We start from the raw sequence: 22,475 nt of genomic DNA, 5'->3' as shown, positions 1-22,475 counted from the left end.
ATTTCAGTTTTTTGCAGTGTAAAACTGATCATAAAAGGCTTTTGGGTCATAAAACCCTTGCTCTATGCTTCATTTTTAAGAAAAACACTGTTATTTGTTCTCATTCTATCTACTTGGGTTTGAATTAAAACTGTAAATGTGCTTCTTAATTCTAACACTGTTGTAAATGCCAAAAATTTGAAGTCATTAAAAATTTTAAGTTCAAAGAATTTCTGAAACGTGTCTGTTTTCTAGTTTGTTGCCTTCCTTCATGTGAGTGAAAAATGTAAAAAACATGGTAAGCTATATCACATGGTAAGCTAATATTTCATCATCTGTTTTTAAAATTAAAGACAAAATAAGGCTCCTTTATGTAAGGGGGGTCATTAGGGTTTCTTCTGGGATACCTGCTACTTTTATCAACTACATACAGTCTGTAGCTGGCCTTCCTTTTACTTTTACGGTGTTTTAACTTTGGCGGTCTGAAGATATTTTGAAGCGACTGGATGAGAAGCCTTTGATTGTCTCTTGTTGCCACTTACTTTGAACAATGTTCCTGGAACATTACACTATTTGTAGATAGTTGTGGTGGAAAGAGAAGTGGTTTCAGCCTGCTGTTAATGTGCGCTAGCACCTATGCACACTGAGATGAATGAAGGTCCTCACACAGTTCTGTAGTCTGAGACAGGCCACAAAAACCAGAATGAGAGACACCGAGACTAGATACAGGCAGAAAGACTGAGGTGAGGGTGAGTGTGTGTGTGTGTGTGTGTGTGTGTGTGTTTGTGTGTGTGTGTGTGTGTGTGTGTGTGTGTGTGTGTGTGTGTGTGTGTCGGTGGGCGGGGGTGGGCAGGGGGACAGATTGATGCAACAGATCAGGTTAAAAAAAGACAGCTGAATGATTTGTTGAAATAATAGTATTTTTTTTTCCATAAAAAAAATAAAAAAGGGAAAATATCATTTCATGAAGTAAAGATGTGTCGTGTATATTTAACAGTTCAACAGAAGTTAGCAGTTAACATTTAAATTTGACTTTTCCTTCTCATGATAAATCAAGCCACTGAGATATGACCCCTTGTGGTATCACACACGCTAATTCTACCACTCAGTTTTTCATGACATCCTATGACTGTTTCATATTTGGTATAAAATAGAATAAAATAGAATAGAATAAAATATAGTAGAATAAAATAGAATTTTATTGTCATTGTAACAAGTACAACTAAACTGAAGTCACAGCAGCAATCAAGAAAACAAAAGTGAGAAAGTGTATAGAAAGTGCAAAAAGCTCCATAAGAAAATAGATGCTGACAGCTTGTCCATCATTGTCCAGTCAGCCAGCCTCCACCTCCACAGGGTCCAGGACTGAGCTTCTTCAGCAGTCTGTTCAGTCTCTGTCTCCTGGATCCTGTCTGCTCACAGCAGGTGAAGCTCTTCCAATGTGGTGTTGGTGTCTGGTGTCAGCTCTATTAGCCATGTCTGTGAATAGCATGATGCTACTCTGCCCTCTGGTATTCCCTCTGTTGCTGGGTTAGCTCAGCTAGCTTGTCCATCTTATAGGAGATAGATCTTACGTTCCCAATAACGATGGATGGAAGGACAGGTCCATGTCGTCACTTCTTAGCTCAAACCTGAGAACCAGCACGTTGTCCTCACCTCCTTCTCCTCACCTTGTGAGGAAACATCAGGCCTTGCACCAGCTAGCATTGACATGCTACAGGCTGCTAACAGCTGATTTCACATGTAAACAATGCAGCCATGGTTACATGTAGGATCTCCAGACAAACACAGGAGCAAAAATAGTAAAAATAGTAAAAATATCACTGAAGACAAAACAAGTTTGGTGTCCATGGCCAACAAATAAGCCATGCAAAGTAATGATCCACTCCAAATACAAAGATGACGAAAAAGAGACAAAAAATATTACAAGAAAGAGTGGCGCCTAGCAACAATCAATTTCTGTTGCAGCCAAATTCAAATTTTGTCATTCAGTGTGCAGTTAAAGCATACAGTATTTAACTATCACTAACCACAACGATGAGAGGTTCTAAGACAATACTGATGTAACTTGTTTATATCAAATTCATAATAATGAACCTCACTGCTTTAGATTGTGTCATCATTTAATGATTAAAGCTTATTTTAAGTGTAGTTTGAATGTGTAAAATAATTATATATTAACCAACATGGAATAAAGTTGTTTTCCTGCTGATTTGCAGATTATTTCTTGTAAAATATTGTCCTTTAGAATTAATTAACTCAATCTGTCGAGTTAAAACTGCTAAAACAAGCTTAAGCTTTGCACTAAGCATTCTGTTTTACAGAAGAAGTTTGGGGGATTTTTTCTTCATTTAGATCAGAGGAAAGTGACAAACTATGTGCCAAAATAAAAGTGTTGGAAAGAACATTAAAAGCACCTGTTCATTAAGACAAACTTTTAATTTCAGATATGTCAAGGAAAAAGTAAAATAGTGAAAAAAGCTGATAAGAAAATATCTTCAAATTGATGTATTTTTTGTTTGATCCTGCATGCTATTTTTTCAGCCTCTTGCACTCAGCCCTAATAGAGGAAACCACCGAGGAGACTTCTGAAAGGGATGTGATGAGTACAACTCACCACCAGAGAGCGATATAGGGCAAGCCAGGCAGTGCAGCTGCCAGCGAGAAATGACTTTTCTTATGAGGTGAGCATAAAGTGGCAGCAGCAGGTAGACAGTAGGGGAAAAAAGTCACATGAGAGCAGTTACTGACAGAGGAGCAGTGCAGTTTCAGTCATGATGTTCACTCCTTCCTGAAATAAACGGAGAGAGGATGGTGGACATTATCGATGGAAGAAGAACTGAGCAGATTAAGTCTCGACCCTTGTAAACCTGATGTGTAAAATCATCCTTACAATAATAACATACCGACATGCATAAAGGAGAAAGAAAACTTCATAAAATACATATGACCTACAAATTATATCAGAAATGCAGCATGCAGAGGTGGTGGACAGCTCAGGTAACCACCAGATGTTGCTGTTTATCTTTGTCAGTCAGTTCAACATGCACAGCAGGTTTTTCTACAAACAATTTCTACCAAACTTCAGCTCTGTAACAGCCTCTGATGAATGGTGAGGGGAAATCAAACTGAAACCCACAAAATCCTTTGACATAAACAAATAGTTTACAAATAATATGGAGCACTAAAAAGGAAAGAATAAGGAAGGACTTAGCTTCCATTATACCAGCAGTCATTTATGTTCAACAGAGTTAATCTTCACAGAAGCACCTGAGTATTCCAGTCAGCACCGTTGGGGCCATTATTCACAAGTGGAAGAAGCACCACCTTACCATCAACAGGCCACGCACAGGAGTAGAAAGACTTGGAGGCAGCAGGTACAATTGTTACAGAGAAAACAATAGGCAATGCACTCCACCGCCATGGCCTCTATGGATGCTCAGCCTTCAAGACTCCATTCCTCAAGAAAAGGCATGTTGAAGCTGGTTTAAAGTTTGCTAAACAGCATCTTGACAAGCCTGTAGAATACTGGGAGAATGTTGTCTGGTCAGATGAGACCAAAACTGAACTTTTGGGCTGTCATACTACAGACCATGTCTGGAGGAGAAATGGCACTGCACATCAGCCAAAAAACACTACACCAACAGTGAAGTTTGGAGGTGGAAGCATCATGGCATGGGGTTGTTTCTCATCTCATGGTGTTGGCAAACTTCATATAACTGACGGAGCAATGAATGGAGCCATGTATGGGGAAATTCTTGATGTGAATCTGCTGCCATCCACCAGGATGATGAAGATGAGACGTGGCTGGACCTTCCAGCAGGACAACCATCCAAAGCACACGGCAAAGTTGACTCTCAAATGGTTTAAAACAAAAAGAAAATCAATCTGTTAGAACGGCCTAGTCAATCACCTGACTTCAATCCAACTGAACATTTGTGGAAAGAACTAAAGAAAATGGTTCACCAGAGGGCACCAAAGAATATTCCAGATTTATAGACCATCCGTGCAGAGGAATGGGCCAAAATCACACCTGAGCAGTGTGGGCCATTAGTTCAAACATACAAGAAGCTTCTGGAAGCTGTCATTGCAAACAAAGGCTTCTCCACTAAGTATTAGATGAGTCTCAGTTAGCGTGTTCAATACTTTTTCCTGTGTTATCGTACTTAATTCCACATAATAATCATTAATGGACCTGAATGTCATGATTTCTTTTCATGTGTGGATTATTTGAGTTAATACCAATGTCTGGTAGAAATTTTGTTTGAATTGCAGCTTTGGAAATAAATGAGAAAAAAGTTTTATGAAAAAAATTATAGATATATAAATATTGGTGGGAATGGTGCATTAGTCTACTTACATAAACAGTCTGAAGTAAACCAGTAGATGTTGCTGTTTATCTTGTGGAAGAGCAGTGACTCATTTTGTTAACAATGCAGGCTGAAGTGAAAAAATAAATAAATGATGGAAAATTAATATTTTTAAGATCAAGAATGAAAAAAAATCATAAACTTGAATGTTGCTCAGTTAAACATAAAAAATGGAAGTATAGGCCTTATAGAGATACATGAAGAAGAAAAGACAGCATGATAGTTGAGCTCCGCCTAAGGACATTTTGTAAGTTTGCTTTTGTGGCTCTGAGCTGATATGCAATCACCAAACCCTGGTGTGGTTTGTTTGTTTGTTTGAGGTGTGAAAGCAGTGGAGACTGAATGCAGGAAGTGGTTTGAAGCACAGTGTATCAATAGTTTTAAAAGCTGATGTGCAACGTGGTCAATTCTACCTCATGAAGCACAGCTGTGTTACCAAGGCAACACCCTATAGTCCTTTCATCTCATCTCTCAGTGCCCTCTTTTTTGGTACCAACTCATATACAACATGCTGAACATCTCGCCTTGCTTGCCACTTTCATTGGGCGCCTTCTCCTGAAACACTTGTGATATATGAACACCAAAGGAACAGCAGAAAGCCTAAGATTGTATGAACTTGGTGCTGCTCCGTTGTTAACGTGGCGAACATACGCTTTTTTATTCTGGCCAGTTGGGGAGTTGTTTTCTAGTTCTTTGGGGAAACACTGTAACTCAACCAGCTCATTTTGAAAATGTCTAAGTGGCACATTTTTTTTGAGGCCACCTCATTGCCACCTTACAGTATTTCCAGCCCTCTTTTTCTGTCCTTTAATTTGATCTAAATTCACTGTAGTAAAGCAACTGTAAGAAGAACTGGAAGAGCAGTGCAGCTAAAAAGGTGACAGTAAACTGCTGGCTGTGGCTTTCAGCAATCGTTCCCCCACATGATTTTCCTCTGAGACTTTTTTTGAAGTGCAGCGGTTTCTCAGAAATAAGAAGCACATGGTTCAAGAATAAAACATTTTCCATACTGTCTGAGAAACAGGAAGTTGTTGTGTCTACATACTACACAGATATTAAATAAAAGCAGGTTGCCAAGCATAACTATATTGATCCACTATTTTTTTTTTCTTTGTGAAACAAAGGTCTATGAAGTGAAAGAGCAACAATGGAGGATGATACACTGCCACATTATACATAACTTTTAGCAGAAAACCAGTTAGATAGTTCGAGCTGCAGCCCAATTAGAAAATCACATCTTAAGGTGAAAGAATATAAACTTAACCTGAAAAGTAAGGAAATTTGTTTTTGTGTTTTCTTTGTTGCAATGATACATCTTGGCAGTTAATCTAATACTGTTGGAAAGACGGGTTGTTTCCATCTTAAATGTTGCAACGTTTGAAAGAACGCCAATGGTAAAAATGTAAAGAGTAGAAACTCTGATTCTGATTTAAATAAAATGATTTTAAGTATTGATCGAAAGTTCATCAGTCAGGATAAAATATTCTTGCAGCGATGAAACTCTATGTTGTTCACAGACAAGCTGTGGTTAACAACCCCAAAACTGCTTCCTTGAGTTAACAAGTTGAGAGCAGAAGCACCTGTGAGTGGAAAAATACTGGTCAGTCTGAAATAACTCTGAAGACATCACAGGACTGTGATGACACCTGAGGCTGTGGAAAATTTATAATTTAGAGCTGAAACCAGTGAATCAAAGAGTAATCAAAGGTAAATATGAAATTTATTTGAATTGTCCATCTTTTTAAACTGTGTGATGGTAAAGTCCATGTTTAGATGTTTAAATTAAGTATGTTCAAGCATTAGATAAATTTAACTTGAATCAAAAAATAATTTTGGTTTCAGAGATATTGAGCAAATTAAGTGTAAATTCATTATTCTCAATTGATTCATGTGTTAAACAGAGGAGAATGAAGTCTGTCTACCTGATCATCATGGCTCTGGCAGTGACTGCTTTAGCTCAAGGTACGCTTCTGTGTGGTTGCAAATATGTGTTGTGTGGAAAATAATTCAATTGTTTAAGAAATGCAGGTTAAAAACTTCTTTCTTTCTTTCTTTGTGGCCTTATTTCTAGATTCTGCTGGATGCAGTTTCTCCTCATCCTCTGAAGCTCAGTGGTGCTCTGTAGCCGTGGGACAAGTGTTGAGTTTTCATCTGACAAATACAACAAATAGAAAGATAAGGCTAAAAAAAGACAACCAAAGTATTATCTTAAGAATAGAGAAAAACGAGATAAAAACTCTGGATGAAGAATTTGCAAACCATGCTGAACTCTTCCCCAATGGAACTTTAACACTGGGAAAAGCAATGAAGAAACACTCTGGAGATTACCTGTTGGAGGAATATTTCTTAAATGGGACTTCACTGAGAAAAGAGATTGTACACCTGAAAATTCAAGGTTGGTTGAGAAAACTGATTTTGTGTAATTTTAAAAGGGGACTATCATTTTCAAGCCTGTCATTTAAAAGTAAAAATAAAAAAATACTGGTAACACTTAATAATAACTACACACTTTTTGTAAGCATTAACGACACATTAGTGGAGTATAAGTTAAAACTTGACTAATCATCTTTCAGGCATTGTTCAGCCATTAGTACTCATTAGCATATAATGTACAAACACAGCTATAAATGTTTTATTACTGGTTAACATGAAACGCTAAAATGTGTTAACCAACTGTTGGTTCATACTTAATACATGATGGGTTCATCAATTACAAATGAACGATTATGGTCATTTTGAAAAAGTTATTTTTAAATTTACTGGTTGTGATTGTGATGCAGTAAGGGTTAATGACCATCCATTCACATAGCAAGTCATGATAAATTAAGGGAGTCATTTGGTGAATACTACAGCACGCAGTTAATATATCACTTTTTTTTTTCTTTTCCCGCTCCAGTCTCAAAGCCAGATGTGTCTCAGGTGTGTTTGTCATCAGACCAGATGAACATCAGCTGCTCTTCAGAGGGAGAGGAAGCAGAGATCATTTTGACTTTGTACGATGTCTTACTTGTGCTAACAACCGACCAAAGCCGGCTACTAAACAATCGGAAGGTGGACAGGCCGCCGTCTTGGACTAAATCTAACAAACGGTGCTTACACGGTGAGCTGGCTGGAAAGTTGAAGTGTCGTGTCTGGAACAATGTCAGAAAGGAGGAAACAGTTATTCACCTGAACAGCTGGAAAGGTAAAATGATTGACTCTAACCGAATGGCATTGTAGTCATCTAAACTCTTACATCACAGTTACTGATGGGGTGGTACCTTTAAACCTACAGTACCCCAACTAAATATGAGTTTTATTTATCCTTAAATTCTATTTTTATTTTTATTTTTTAAATATCAAACGTAAGCCTCAAGATGACTGCTGCTGTTCATCAAATGTAGCTAAAAACAAAAGGCTTTATTTCTTTTCTAAACATGGAACTGTATTTTATTGAAGCTTTTTATGAAACAAAATCATTTTGTAGTAATTGTAAATATTAACCAATCAAATACATAAGTTTGTGTAAAGTCAGAAAACATACATTTAAACTGTGGATGTTTGTTTCATTAGAACTCCAGAAAAAGAAAGAAAGAAAGAAAGAAAGAAAGAAAGAAAGAAAGAAAGTTGTAATGTTTTCTTTTTTTTCAGAATCCTTTCCCGTTGTTGCTGTATCAGTAGGTTCTTCCACTGTTCTCCTTCTCGTTGCTTTGGGCTGTGGTTTATTCATCGTCCGACAGAAACAGACACCCACGGCTGTTACTGAGGGTAGTAAAAGATTGATTTACACTCTGGGACTACTTCAAGAAAAATCTAAATAAAGAAATACTCTTTTTTTATTCATTTAATAAAGTGTCTGAATTCTAATTCTTTAAATTTTTTTTTTTTTTTTTCATCAGATGTGGATCGAGTCGAAATCCTCTATTCCAGAGTGGAGAGGAACAAAGGAGGAACAACTGAACCCGTCTCTCATCAGATCTCAGCCTCAGAAAGTATCACGCACCAGGCAGTTATGTAACAAGTGATGATAGACTTATACCTTCACTGCAAAAAATGAAATCTTATTGAGTGTTTTTGCCTTATTTTAAGTAAAAAATGTTTTGTTACACTTGATATGAGCCACATTCAACTGGTCAGTCCAGAAAAGTAACTTGTTTCAAGGTCATTTAAAGACAAAAATGAGGTCTGAAAATTTGTAACAAGTTAAAAAAAATCTGCCAATGGAACAAGAGAAATTTGCTTGAAATTAGAATAATGTCTTAATACAAGTTACTTTTCTCTTGTTACGTTGGCTGTACTGGTCAGTTAAATGTGGCTCATTTTAAGTCCAAAAAAGACATTTTCTACTAAAAATAAGACAAAAACACTTGCTAAGATTTCATTTTTTTGCAGTGTAAAACTGATCATAAAAGGCTTTTGGGTCTTAAAGCCCTTGCTCTATGCTTCTTTTTTAAGACAAAAACTTTTATTTGTCTTCATCCTACCTATGTTGGTTTGAATTTCAAATGTAAATGTGCTTCTTAATTCCAACACTGTTGTAAATATCAAAAAATATGAAGTCATTTAAGATTTAAAGTTCAAAGAATTTCTGAAATGTGTCTGTTTTCTAGTTTGTTGCCTTCCTTCATGTGACTGAAAAATGTAAAAAGCATGGTAAGCTATATCACATGGTAAGCTAATATTTCATCATCTATTTTTAAAATTAAAGACAAAATAAGGCTCATTTATGTGAGGGGGGTCATTAGGGTTTCTTCTGGGATACCTGCTACTTTTATCAACTACATACAGTCTGTAGCTGGCTTTCCTTTTATCAGTGTTTTAACTGTGGCGGTCTGAAGTTATTTTGAAGCGACTGGATGATAAGCCTTTGATTGTCTCTTGTTGCCTCTTACTTTGAACAACCTGGAGCATTTCACTATTTGTAGATAGTTGTGGTGGAAAGAGAAGTGGTTACAGCCTGCTGTTAATGTGCACTGACACCTATGCAGATGCCGAGATAAATAAAGGTCCTCGCTGAGTTGTGTAGTCTGAGACAGGCCACAAAAACCAGAATTAGAGACACCTAGACCAGACACAGGCAGAAAGACTCGGGGGCGTCAAATGCAAGGTTCAGGTTATAATCATGTGGCTGTTGAATGATTTGTTCAACTATTTCTTTTACTTTAAAATAATCCAAAAAGTATTTGATTGAACACAAAACTGAGAAAGCAAAAAAGAATCCAAAACTATGTCTTATATATTTTACATTTTATCATCACCTATCAGGATAAACTGAACATTCAGAAATGACTTTTCCTTATGAATAAACCTCCAGTTACTGAAGTACAACCCTTTGTCGTATCGCAAACATGCTAATTCTACTACTCACTTTTTCATGACATCCTACAATGGTTTCATGTTTCTGTCTGGAAATTAATCAAATTTTCACACCTCATTCAAATCTGTTATTTTGTGTGCAATTAAAAGTGTAATAAACTATCGCTCACCACAACAATAAAATGTTCTGACATGGTTCTTATTTAACTTCTTCTCATTAGATAACTAATAACGCAATTCACATTTTAGGCAGTGTTATCCTTTAATGACTAAAGCTTATTTTAAGTATAAAGCGAAGGAGTTATAGAAATAGGTTTAAACTATCCTAAAGGGGCTACAGACACAGATCATTTCCACACATGCACCAAACTGTTTCCCTGCTGAGCGGCAGAAAAGATAGAAAATCAATAAAACTGTTGCTTGAGAATTAATTAACTTAACCCATCAAGCTCAAAGTACTGAAACAAGTTCAGGCTTTATAGTGTAAATTTTGTCTTTTGTCTTGTCAGAGGTGAGTGATAAAGGGTTGAAATCTTTTTATTTTCAGCAAAATCATTTCTTTTGTATGATCCTGCAAGTTACTTTTTTATTTTAGAAACCACTGAGGACACTTCGAAAAGAAAGAAAGAAAGAAAGAAAGAAAGAAAGAAAGAAAGAAAGAAAGAAAGAAAGAAAGAAAGAAAGAAAGAAAGAAAGAAAGAAAGAAAAAGACACATGGTGTGACATGATGAGTCCAACTCACCACCAGAGGGCAATATAGGACAGAAAGAGTAATATACAAAGAGAGAATGGTGGACATTGTCACCGGGAAAAGAACTGAGCAGATTAAGTGTTGACCCTTGTAATACCTGATGTACAAAATCATCTTTAAAATTATTACATACTGACATGAATTAAGAAGAAAGAAAACCTCATAAACATATATGTGACCTACAAATGAAATCAGAAATGCAGCAGGGAAAGGTGGTGGACAGCTCAGGTAACCACCAGATGTTACTGTTTATCTTTGTCAGTTCAACATGCACAGTGGGTCTTTCTACAAACAATTTCAACTTCATAATTCAATGATTCAACTTCAGCTCTACAGCAGCTTCACTGATGAATGGTGAGGGGATCTCAAACTTAAACCCACAAAAAACTTTTGACATAAATAGTTTACAAATAATATGGAGCTCTGAAAAGGAAAGAATAGGGAAAGACTTAGCTTTTCATTATACCAGCAGTCATTTATGTTCAACAGAGTTAATCTTCACAGAAGCACCTCCCTTTTCCTTTCCCTTTCTCTGCCTCATGTCCTTCTCAGCTCCACTTCTTTTTACCTCTGTTTAATCTCATGTCTTTAGAGTCATTTAACATTCCTGTGTTTTTGTATCTACTTTTCTAAATACTATAAGCTGCTCTTCTGCTTAGCATTTCCCACCTGAAGCATCCGTTCATCAACACACAAGGTATGATTAAGCTAGTCTGACTGCAAGTATTTTCCTACAGCGGATAAATATCAATGTTTAATGTTTCTGCAGTGCTTTAAAATGTGTTTTCTTATTACTGAATTTGCCACCCTGCAATCACTGAATTCTAATCTTAAATCACAGCTCTGTATCCTCACTGATAATAGCTGTAGGGGTCGTGAAAGTTATTTGAGAATAATGTCTCATACAGTACCACCCCAGTAGTTACAGAGTTGATTCAATGAGTTTTACCCGTTTTTAATGCTCTGTAGGGTTTTATGATGGAAACTCAGCGGCTAAAAACAGTGGTATCTGCTCTCTGCAAAATCCCACTCCTCTTTCTGCTCCTGTACGTCTTTGTGTGCTCACTTGACATCCTGAGCTCTGCCTTTCAGCTGGCTGGAGGTAAGAAATCACACCGTCCTGTTCCTAGAGCAGAGTTATCCTCATCAAACACACTGTAATTAGCCACTCTAACAGTGTTTACCTTAGATACATGACAGAGCAGAAACATATAAAGTGGACTAAGCAACATAAGTCAGAAGGCCTGTTAGTCAAAAAATCCAAAGGCCCATTAAACATTAAGCCGGTAAGACAGAAGGCCCATTAGTCAGGAAACAGAAGGCCTGTTGGCCAGAACACCATTTTAGTTAGAAAGTCCATCAGTAAGAAGGTCTATAAGTCAAAAAATCCAAAGGCCTGTAAGTCAGAAGGCCTGTTAGCCAAAAACAGTTCGCTCATTCGTCAGAAGGCCTATTAGTCAAAAAATCGTAAGGCCTGTAAAACAGTCAGGAAACTACAAGGCCTGTTAATCAAAAGGCCCTTTAAATCAGAAGGTCTGTTAGTAAGGAGGCCTTTAAGTCAAAAAATCCAAAGGCTCATTAGTCATAAGGGCATAAACAGAGAGCTCATTAGGATATCAGAAGGCCTGTTAGTCCAAAGACCCATAAGACAGAAGGCCTATTACTCAGAAAATCAGAAGGCCTGTTAGGCAGAGTCCTGTTAGCCAAAAACAGCTGGCCCATTAGTCAGAAGGCCTGTTAGTCAAAAAACCCTAAGGCCTGTAAAACAGTGGTGCCATTAGCCAGGAAATCAGAACTCCTGTTTATCAGGAAATCAGAAGGTCAGTTAGTCAAAAGGCCCTTCAAGTCACATGGCCCGTAGGTAAGAAGGCCTATAAGTCAAAATATCCAAAGGCCTGTTAGTCAGAAGGCCATTAGCCAAAAACAGCAGACCTATTAGTCAGAAGGCCTGTTAATAAAAAATCCATGGGCCTGTAAAACAGAGGGCCCATTAGTCATAAAACTAGAAGGCCTGTTAATCAGAAGGTCATTTAAGTCAGAAGGTCTGTTAGTAAGGAGGCCTTTAAGTAAAAAAATCCAAAGGCCTGTTAGTCAGGAGGCCCGTATGACAGGAGGCCTGCTAGTCCGGAAATCAGAAGGACAGTGAGTCAAAAGGCTTGTTAGTCAGGAAATCAAAGGGCCTATTAGTCAGAAAATTAGTTCAAATTTAATTGATATTCTTTATTCTCATTTGGACCAGTATATCAGAGAATATTCACCCTACTAAATTTCTACAGGTCAGAGCTGTCTCAACGCATGGGCATGATCGACCTTCATGCCCCCACGAGTTTAGAGGGCCTTACAGATAGCTGTAAAATATTCTTATCATTTTTCTTTTAATTAATTAATCTATTCATTAATTATTTAGCTGCTGACAAAAGTGATGTTATTAAGGCTCTGGTACAGAAAGCATGACTAATCAAAGATAAAGGGCATCTTATTATTGCAGAAAAAGCCTTAGAATAACAGAAAGTAAAGTGTTAGCTTCAACTTTATTAGAAACTTGAATTTTAAATCAAAAATACAATGAGAATGAAGAATATCATCTAAACTAATTTCCTGACTAACTGGCCTTTCTGATTTTATGACTAACAGGCTGTCTGAGAATAGGGTGATTTTTTCCTCTAAAGAACGATGAAGCCTGTCAGTATCCTTGGCTCTTTCGTTTCCAGGCAGAGTAGCAGGTGATATCTTCCAGAGAAATGCCATCCTGTCTAACCCTGTGGCCGGGCTGGTGGTGGGAATACTGGTGACTGTGTTAGTCCAAAGCTCCTCCACTTCTACCTCCATCATCGTCAGCCTCGTCTCTTCAGGCTGTGAGTTTCAGTTTAATCCCATCCTGATCAAATGATGCTGGTTTTTAAACATTTTATTTCTGTACAGTGCTGGATGTTCAGTCAGCCATTCCTATCATAATGGGCTCCAACATCGGGACATCCGTCACCAACACCATCGTAGCTTTGATGCAGGCCGGAGAGAGGGATGAGTTTGAAAGGTACAGCTACGACCTTTGTTTGATCTATGAAAATGTTTGCATGTAAAATATTTGATCAAAAAAACAAATGCTGGGGAAAATTGGTCATTGTTTTTACTCCAGGGCCTTTGCTGGAGCCACAGTCCACGACTGTTTTAACTGGCTGTCTGTTTTGGTGCTCCTCCCTCTGGAAGCTGCGAGTGGGCTGTTGAGACGACTGTCACAAGCGATCGTCAAAATGCTTCAACTCAGCTCTGGAGAGGAAGCTCCTGAACTTCTTAAAGTCCTCACTGAGCCTCTTACAAAAATGATAATCCAGGTTTCATGAAAACAATCTCTTATTTTAAAAATAGATTCATTGGAGGATATTCTCTTTATTACAAAGTGTAACACCAGCACCATGGTGATCTGATTCTTTCTGTGAAGCTGGACCGGTCAGTCATCACAGCCATCGCTACAGGAGACCAGAGTGTGAGGAACCTCAGTCTGGTGAAGCAGTGGTGTCCAACTACAACCACCAAGGCGCCGGTACCAAACACTGAGTCCTGATTTAATATTTTACTAAGCAAAACCAACATACAGTAGGGGAAAAAAGTATTGAACGCTTCAACTTTTGTCTCATTACATTTGTTTCCAAAGCTGCAATTCAAAAGAAATTTCTACCAGACATTGGTATTAATTCAAATGATCCACACATGAAAAGAAATCACAACGTTCAGGTCCATAAATAATGATTATGTGGAATTAAGTACAATAACACAGGAAGACACTCGCTGAAGACATTCACAACCTGATTGTTGCTCAGCATCAGAATGGAACTGGTTACAGACTTATATCAAAGCACCTGAATATTCCAGTCAGCACCGTTGGGGCCATTATTCACAAGTGGAAGAAGCACCACCTTACCATCAACAGGCCACGCACAGGAGCTCCTTGAAGATTTCAGACCAGGGAGTCAGAAAGATAGTCAGAAGAGTACTCAACGAGCCAAGGACCACCCTGAAAGTGCTCCAGAAAGACTTGGAGGCAGCAGGTACAATTGTTACAGAGAAAACAATAGGCAATTCACTCCACCGCCATGTCCTCTATGGACGCTCATCCCGCAACACTCCATTCCTCAAGAAAAGGCATGTTGAAGCTGGTTTAAAGTTTGCTAAACTGCATCTTGACAAGCCTGTAGAATACTGGGAGAATGTTGTCTGGTCAGATGAGAACAAAATTGAACTTTTGGGCTGTGATACTACAGACCATGTTTGGAGGAGAAATGGCACTGCACATCAGCCAAAAAACACTACACCAACAGTGAAGTTTGGAGGTGGAAGCATCACGGCATGGGGTTGTTTCTCATCTCATGGTGTTGGCAAACTTCACATAACTGACGGAGCAATGAATGGAGCCATGTATGGGGAAATTCTTGATATGAATTTGCTGCCATCCACCAGGATGATGAAGATGAGACGTGGCTGGACCTTCCAGCAGGACAACCATCCAAAGCACACGGCAAAGTTGACTCTCAAATGGTTTCAAAAAAAGAAAATCAATCTGTTGGAATGGCCTAATCAATCACCTGACTTAAATCCAAATGAACATTTGTGGAAAGGGGCCAGACAAAGTGTAGCTCACACAGACCCCTAATGATGAGCAACAAAAATGGTTCAACGTTTCCCTTGCCCGGACGTGGGTCACCGGGGCCCCCTCCTGGAGCCAGGCCTGGTGGCCGGGCCTGTTCCCATGGGGCCCGGCCGGGCACAGCCCGAAGAGGCAACGTGGGACCCCCTTCCCGTGGACCCACCACCCACAGGAGGGGCCATAGGGGTCGGGTGCAGTGTGAGTTGGGCGGCAGCCGAAGGCAGGGACCTTGGCGGTCTGATCCTCGGCTGCAGAAGCTAGCTCTAGGGACGTGGAACGTCACCTCTCTGGCGGGGAAGGAGCCTGAGCTGGTGCGCGAGGTTGAGAAGTTCCGGCTAGACATAGTCGGCCTCACCTCAACGCACAGCAAGGGCTCTGGAACCAGCCTTCTCGAGAGGGGTTGGACTCTCTTCCACTCTGGAGTTGCCGATGGTGAGAGGCGGCGGGCAGGGGTGGCGATACTCGTTGCCCCCTGGCTCGGTGCCTGTACGTTGGAGTTCACCCCGGTGGACGAGAGGGTAGCCTCCCTCCGCCTTCGGGTGGGGGGACGGATCCTGACTGTTGTTTGTGGCTATGGTCCAAATAGCAGTTCAGAGTATCCACCCTTTTTGGAGTCCCTGGAGGGAGTGCTTGGGAGTGCTCCGTCTGGGGATTCCATCGTGCTGCTGGGGGACTTCAACGCTCATGTCGGCAATGACAGTGAGACCTGGAGGGGCATGATTGGAAGGAACGGCCCCCCCGATCTGAACCCGAGTGGTGTTTTGTTGTTGGATTTCTGTGCTCGTCACAGGTTGTCCATAACAAACACCATGTTCAAGCATAAGGGTGTCCATATGTGCACCTGGCACCAGGACACCCTAGGTCGCAGTTCGATGATCGACTTTGTAGTCGTGTCATCGGACTTGCGGCCGCATGTCTTGGACACTCGGGTAAAGAGAGGGGCGGAGCTGTCAACCGATCACCACCTGGTGGTGAGTTGGCTCCGATGGTGGGGGAAGAAGCCGGTCAGACCTGGTAGACCTAAACGTATTGTGAGGGTCTGCTGGGAACGTCTGGCAGAATCTCCCGTCAGAGAGAGCTTTAACTCCCACCTCCGGGAGAGCTTCAACTGTGTTCCGGGGGAGGTAGGGGACATTGAGTCTGAATGGACTTTGTTCCGTGCCTCCATTGTTGAGGCGGCTGATCGGAGCTGTGGCCGTAAGGTGGTTGGTGCCTGTCGGGGCGGCAACACCCGGACCCGCTGGTGGACACCAGTGGTGAGGGATGCCGTCCGGCTGAAGAAGGAGTCCTATCGCGCCTTTTTGGCGTGTGGGACTCCCGAGGCAGCAGACAGGTATCGACAGGCCAAGCGGAATGCAGCTTCGGCGGTCGCCGAGGCAAAAACCCGGACATGGGAGGAGTTTGGTGAGGCCATGGAGAACGACTTCCGGACAGCTTCGAAGAGGTTCTGGACCACCATCCGGCATCTCAGGAGGGGGAAGCAGTGCACTGTAAACACTGTGCTCAGTGGGGACGGTGCGCTGCTGACCTCGACTCGGGATGTTGTGGATCGGTGGAAGGAATACTTCGAAGACCTCCTCAATCCCACCGGCACGTCTTCCTTGGAGGAAGCAGGGTCTGGGAATGATGGGGTGGGCTCTTCCATCTCTGGGGTCGAAGTCGCCGAGGTGGTTAAAAAGCTCCTCGGTGGCAGGGCCCCGGGGGTGGATGAGATCCGCCCAGAGTTCCTTAAGGCCCTGGATGTTGTGGGTCTGTCGTGGCTGACACGACTTTGCAACATCGCGTGGACATCGGGGGCAGTACCTCTGGATTGGCAGACCGGGGTGGTGGTCCCCCTTTTTAAGAAGGGGGACCGGAGGGTGTGTTCCAACTACAGGGGGATCACACTCCTCAGCCTCCCTGGTAAGGTCTATTCGGGGGTACTGGAGAGGAGGGTCCGTAAGATCGTCGAACCTCGGATTCAGGAGGAGCAATGTGGTTTTCGTCCTGGCCGTGGAACTGTGGACCAGCTCTATACCCTCAGCAGGGTTCTTGAGGGTGCATGGGAGTTTGCCCAACCTGTCCACATGTGTTTTGTGGACTTGGAGAAGGCATTCGACCGTGTCCCTCGGGGAGTCCTGTGGGGCGTTCTCCGGGAGTATGGGGTGTCGGGCTGCTTGTTACGAGCCGTCCGTTCCCTGTACGACCGGTGCCAGAGCTTGGTCCGCATTGCTGGCAGTAAGTCGGACTCGTTTCCAGTGAGGGTTGGACTCCGCCAGGGCTGCCCTTTGTCACCGATTCTGTTCATAACTTTTATGGACAGAATTTCTAGGCGCAGCCAGGGTGTCGAGGGGGTCCGGTTTGGTGGCCTCAGGATTGGATCACTGCTTTTTGCAGATGATGTGGTCCTGTTGGCTTCATCAAGCCGTGACCTTCAACTCTCTCTGGAGCGGTTCGCAGCCCAGTGTGAAGCGGCTGGGATGAGAATCAGCACCTCCAAATCCGAGTCCATGGTCCTCAGCCGGAAAAGGGTGGAGTGCCCTCTCCGGGTCGGGGATGAGATCCTACCCCAAGTGGAGGAGTTTAAGTATCTCGGGGTCTTGTTCACGAGTGAGGGAAGGATGGAGCGAGAGATCGGCAGGCGGATCGGTGCGGCGTCCGCAGTAATGCGGACTCTGCACAGGTCTGTCGTGGTGAAGAGGGAGCTGAGCCGGAAGGCGAAGCTCTCTGTTTACCGGTCGATCTTCGTTCCCACCCTCACCTATGGTCATGAGCTTTGGGTAGTGACCGAAAGAACAAGATCGCGGGTACAAGCGGCCGAAATGAGCTTCCTCTGTAGGGTGGCCGGGCTCTCCCTTAGAGATAGGGTGAGAAGCTCAGCTATCCGGGAGGAGCTTGGAGTAGAGCCGCTACTCCTCCGCGTTGAGAGGAGCCAGATGAGGTGGCTCGGGCATCTGATGAGGATGCCTCCCGGACGCCTCCCTGGAGAGGTGTTCAGGGCACGTCCCACCGGGAGGAGACCCCGGGGCAGACCCAGGACACGCTGGAGAGACTACATCTCTCGGCTGGCCTGGGAACGTCTTGGGATCCCCCCGGAAGAGCTGGACGAAGTGGCTAGGGAGAGGGAAGTCTGGGCTTCCCTGCTTAGGCTGCTGCCCCCGCGACCCGACCCCGGATAAGCGGAAGAAGATGGATGGATGGATGGCATTTGTGGAAAGAACTAAAGAAAAGGGTTCACCAGAGGGCACCAAAGAATATTCCAGATTTAAAGACAATCTGTGCAGAGGAATGGGCCAAAATCACACCTGAGCAGTGTGGGCCATTAGTTCAAACATACAAGAAGCTTCTGGAAGCTGTCATTGTAAACAAAGGCTTCTCCACTAAGTATTAGATGAGTCTCAGTTAGCGTGTTCAATACTTTTTTCCTGTGTTATCGTACTTAATTCCACATAATCATTATTTATTGACCTGAACGTTGCGATTTCTTTTCATGTGTGGATTATTTGAGTTAATATAATACAAATATCTGGTAGAAATTTTGTTTGGAAATTAATGTGATGAGAAAAAAGTTGACACGTTCAATACTTATTTTCCCCACTGTTTAAGTGAAGAAGTTTAAGAAGTGGATTACCCTGTGTGTCAGTCTGCAATCTCTCTGCTTCTTTGTTGACAGGACAACGATACAACCTGGGGAACACACAACCTCTCGGATCATACGCAGAAATGTATGCTAAGTATTTCTGTGATTACATTGTGTTCCTTGCAAATTCACATGCATATTACAGCTCTCCTTTCCTCATTGTTCTTCTCATGCCTGCTTCAAAGACATTACGTCCCTGTCTCTGCCCAGGCAGGCATCTCTTTGTGGGTTGCTCACTGTCAGACCTTGCCATCGGTCTGATCCTCCTGTCCTGCTCTCTGCTGGTGCTGTGCAGCTGTTTGATACTGCTGGTGAAACTGCTCAACTCCCTGCTGAAGGGACAGGTGGCCACTGCTATCAACAGAGTTGTTAATACAGGTATTATAATAAGAAGTGACTTTATTTTTACTTCAGCATTGATATTTTAGAGGAGGAAGTGGTTTTATAGCTGCTCTTGTGCTTTGCAGATTTCCCCTTCCCCTTCGCTTGGCTCACAGGTTATCTTGCTCTGTTAGTGGGAGCAGGAATGACCTTTCTGGTTCAGAGCAGTTCTGTCTTCACTTCTGCCATCACTCCTCTCATAGGTATTACACTAACACACCCACACACACAAAGAGCAAGTATCTACTCATTTTGATCAATATCTGTACTATCTGATTTAAAGATCTCTGTCTAAATTCTCCTCTGAAACAATAAATGACCTCAGGATTGTTTTGATAGACTCTCCAGTTAGCTCAGTGCAGCATTAACAGGATTGTTGCAGTTATACATTAAACATGCTGGTTTAAAATCCTCCAAGTGTGAAAGATTGGTAAATCCAAGATTTACATTTTTTTTTTAAAGTCAGAAAAAATTCAAAAGAAGAAATGGGAGCGAGACAAAAAATGAGTATGCAAATTTATTGCAAACAACACTTAGTGAAAAGTGAAATAGTCGGTTGATCAGCAGATCATTAGATTATCAAGTTTACATTACATTGGTCCACTGAAGGAAAAAGCCCCAGATCATGATGGCGCCCCCTCCACTGTGCTGTCGTGAAAACATCTCCAGTGGGATCTCCTCGTCATGTTGGTAAGGTTAAAGCCATCAGGACCATCAAGGTTCAGTTTGTTCTCCTCATTTCCTATGTTTGGTCCTCTCTGAAAAAGTCCTTAAAGCTCTTTTCTCACAGATGTTGTCAGATGGTTATTGGGCTGCAGTCAGCTGCAGTAATGGTATTAATAGATTAGAATAGAATAGAACTTTATTGTCATTGTAACAAGTGCAACAAAATTAAAGTCACAGCAGCAATCAAGAAAACAAAAGTAAGAAAGTGTACAGAAAGTGCAAAAAGGTCCATGAGAAAATAGATGCTGACAGCTTGTCCATCATTGTCCAGTCAGCCAGCCTCCACCTCCACAGGGTCCAGGACTGAGCTTCTTCAGCAGTCTGTTCAGTCTCTGTCTCCTGGATCCTGTCTGCTCACAGCAGGTGAAGCTCTTCCAATGTGGCGTTGGTGTCTGGTGTTAGCTCTGTTAGCCATGTCTGTGAATAGCATGATGCTACTCTGCCCTCTGTTGCAAGGTTAGCATGGCTAGCTCGTCCATCTCATTGGAGATAGATCTTAATAACGATGGATAGAAGGACAGGTCCATGTCGTCACTTCTTAGCTCACACCTGAGAAGCAGCACGTCGTCCTCACCTCCTTCTCCTCACCTTGTGGGGAAATATCCGGCCTTGCACCAGTTAGCATGGACATGCTACAAGCTGCTAACAGCTGATTTCACATGTAAACAATCCAGCCATGGTTACATGTAGGATCTCCAGACAAACACAGGAGCAAAAATAGTAAAAATATCACTGAAGCCACAAAAAAGTTTGGTGTCCATGACCAACAAATGAGCCATACAAAGTAATGATCCACTCTAAATACAAAGATTACGAAAACTATGAAAAAATTACAAGAAATGTACAAAGAAGAGAGAGCTGCTGCAAAAGGCAGCCATAGCCAACAGGGCGGTGCCTAGAAACTGGTCTAACCACTAACTGGACCACTTATGTGGTCTGATGAGCAGCTTATTTCACTTTGATTTTTCACAATAAATTACATAGTCATTTCCCTCTTTTTTGTCTCCCATTTCTTCTTTTTGCATTTTGAAACTCTACTTAAAACTTTCTTAAGATCCAACAATAGGCGAAGCGAGGCAAGTTTATTTGGCAAATTTCAGCAAGGCAATTCAAAGTGAAAACATATCAAAAGAAAACAATTAAAAGCAGATAAAAATAATAAGATAAAAAATAGAATAGCCAAAAAAAGAAGAAGAAGGCTAAAACAGATTAAGATATAAGGATAAAAGTCGCAGTGCACAGCCGCAGAGTTGTGTTGTTTTAAGACATTAAAATGATTTTCTAAAATGCTCTAATAACATGCGGCTGTAAAAAGGTGAGTCTTCAACCTGGATTTAAAGGAGCAGACCTGATAATTTCTGGCAGTTTGTTCCAGATATTTGGAGTATAGAAGCTGAATGCTGATTCTCCATATTTGGTTTAGACTCTGGGGACTGAAAGCAGACCTGATCCAGACGACCTGAGTGGTCTTGATGCTTCATACTGGATTAGAAGATCACTGATATATTGCAAAATTCATATTGTGTAATTTTGAACCATTCTATGAACCTCAGGGATCGGTGTGATCAGCATTGAGAGGGCGTACCCTCTTACTCTGGGGTCAAACCTTGGAACCACGACCACAGCGACACTAGCAGCTCTGGCTAGCCCAGGAGATAAGCTAGCAGCCGCCACACAGGTACACCCCACACACCTCAGTACAAATACAAAACTAATGAACATGGAGCTCCTGTTGCTTTCTCTCTTGTTTCCTTTTTGCTACAGGTTGCTTTATGTCACTTTTTCTTTAACCTCCTTGGTATCCTGCTGTGGTACCCCATACCAGCCACCCGTCTCCCCATAAGAATGGCACGTGCTCTTGGTAAACAAACCGCCAGGTGTGTAAATAATTATTCAGTTTACATGTTAAAAGATGTCAGGTGATCTAAAAACACATGAAAAATATTACTCACATCCTTGCAGGTATCGCTGGTTTGCTGTTTTGTACCTCCTCCTCTGCTTCCTGCTGCTCCCGTCCTTCGTGTTCGCGCTCTCCTTGGCTGGATGGGAGGTGATGATCGGGGTCGGTGCGCCGATCGTCGCTGTGATTTCATTCTGTGCGACAGTGAATGTCCTGCAGGATCGCAGACCTGATTGGTTGCCGCATGGACTGCAGAGCTGGGGGTTTCTTCCTGTTTGGATGAGGTCACTACAGCCTCTCGATGACCTCATCACCAGGATGACCCTGTGGTGCAGGCAGGGGAGGAGTAAGTGAGACATCTTATCAATTATTAGTGTTTTGTCATGAAAATTCAGCTTTCTTACTGTTGTTTTATTGAACAAATGATTTCTGACTCTGTGATAAAAGAAACTCACCCCTTTCTGGTTGTTTTGTTCACAGGTTGGGGTTGCAGGGGAGATGACAGAGCTGTAACATCACTGGAAGACATGAGCGTCGATCCTGAGAGAGAGTTCAGAGAGGAAAAGACGCAAAAAGGAGAGGATCAGCGTGTTAATGAAAACTGGAAGAAAAAAGAGGGATCAGATAAACCTGGAAGCTGTGATCTACATTACACTGAAGAAAAAAACAAAGACAAAGCAGCACAAAGCGCTCACTCAGAAAACAGCAAACAAACTGAACTGAACAGCACTCGACTGTAAAGCTGCCTTGTAGTCTAAGTTGCAAACATGTATCTGGGTGAACAAGTTAAATAAAACTGCTTACGTGTAAAA

General features: G+C 41.7%; 1 protein-coding gene across 1 annotated transcript; it reads left to right on the top strand.

Annotated features, from left to right (window-relative positions):
* The first annotated feature begins 6,280 nt into the window (after positions 1–6,280).
* LOC141791721 (sodium-dependent phosphate transport protein 2A-like) lies at positions 6,281–22,017 on the top strand. Its single transcript, XM_074672363.1, has 14 exons — positions 6,281–6,311; positions 7,246–7,268; positions 7,902–7,960; positions 11,382–11,497; positions 13,107–13,250; positions 13,318–13,429; positions 13,532–13,727; positions 13,835–13,930; positions 18,690–18,741; positions 18,867–19,034; positions 19,124–19,240; positions 21,317–21,441; positions 21,528–21,640; positions 21,726–22,017. Exons 1-14 carry the CDS (start codon positions 6,281–6,283, stop codon positions 22,015–22,017), a joined length of 1,644 nt encoding a protein of 547 aa, XP_074528464.1.
* Positions 22,018–22,475: the final 458 nt, after the last annotated feature.

This window comes from Halichoeres trimaculatus, unplaced genomic scaffold, assembly GCF_033239565.1.
Source record: "Halichoeres trimaculatus isolate MK-OKI-2021-1 unplaced genomic scaffold, fHalTri1.1 fHalTri1_scaffold_6, whole genome shotgun sequence".
NCBI classification, from domain to species: domain Eukaryota; kingdom Metazoa; phylum Chordata; class Actinopteri; order Labriformes; family Labridae; genus Halichoeres; species Halichoeres trimaculatus.
This window is presented reverse-complemented; position numbering and strand designations above follow the sequence as displayed.

Coding starts and splice junctions, on each gene's coding strand:
- LOC141791721 (XM_074672363.1), top strand. CDS start 6,281: ATGGCTCTGGCAGTGACTGCTTTAGCTCAAG. Junction 13,251..13,317: donor CAGCCTCGTCTCTTCAGGCT/GTGAGTTTCAGT, acceptor ATTTCTGTACAG/TGCTGGATGTTCAGTCAGCC. Junction 13,430..13,531: donor GAGAGGGATGAGTTTGAAAG/GTACAGCTACGA, acceptor TTTTTACTCCAG/GGCCTTTGCTGGAGCCACAG.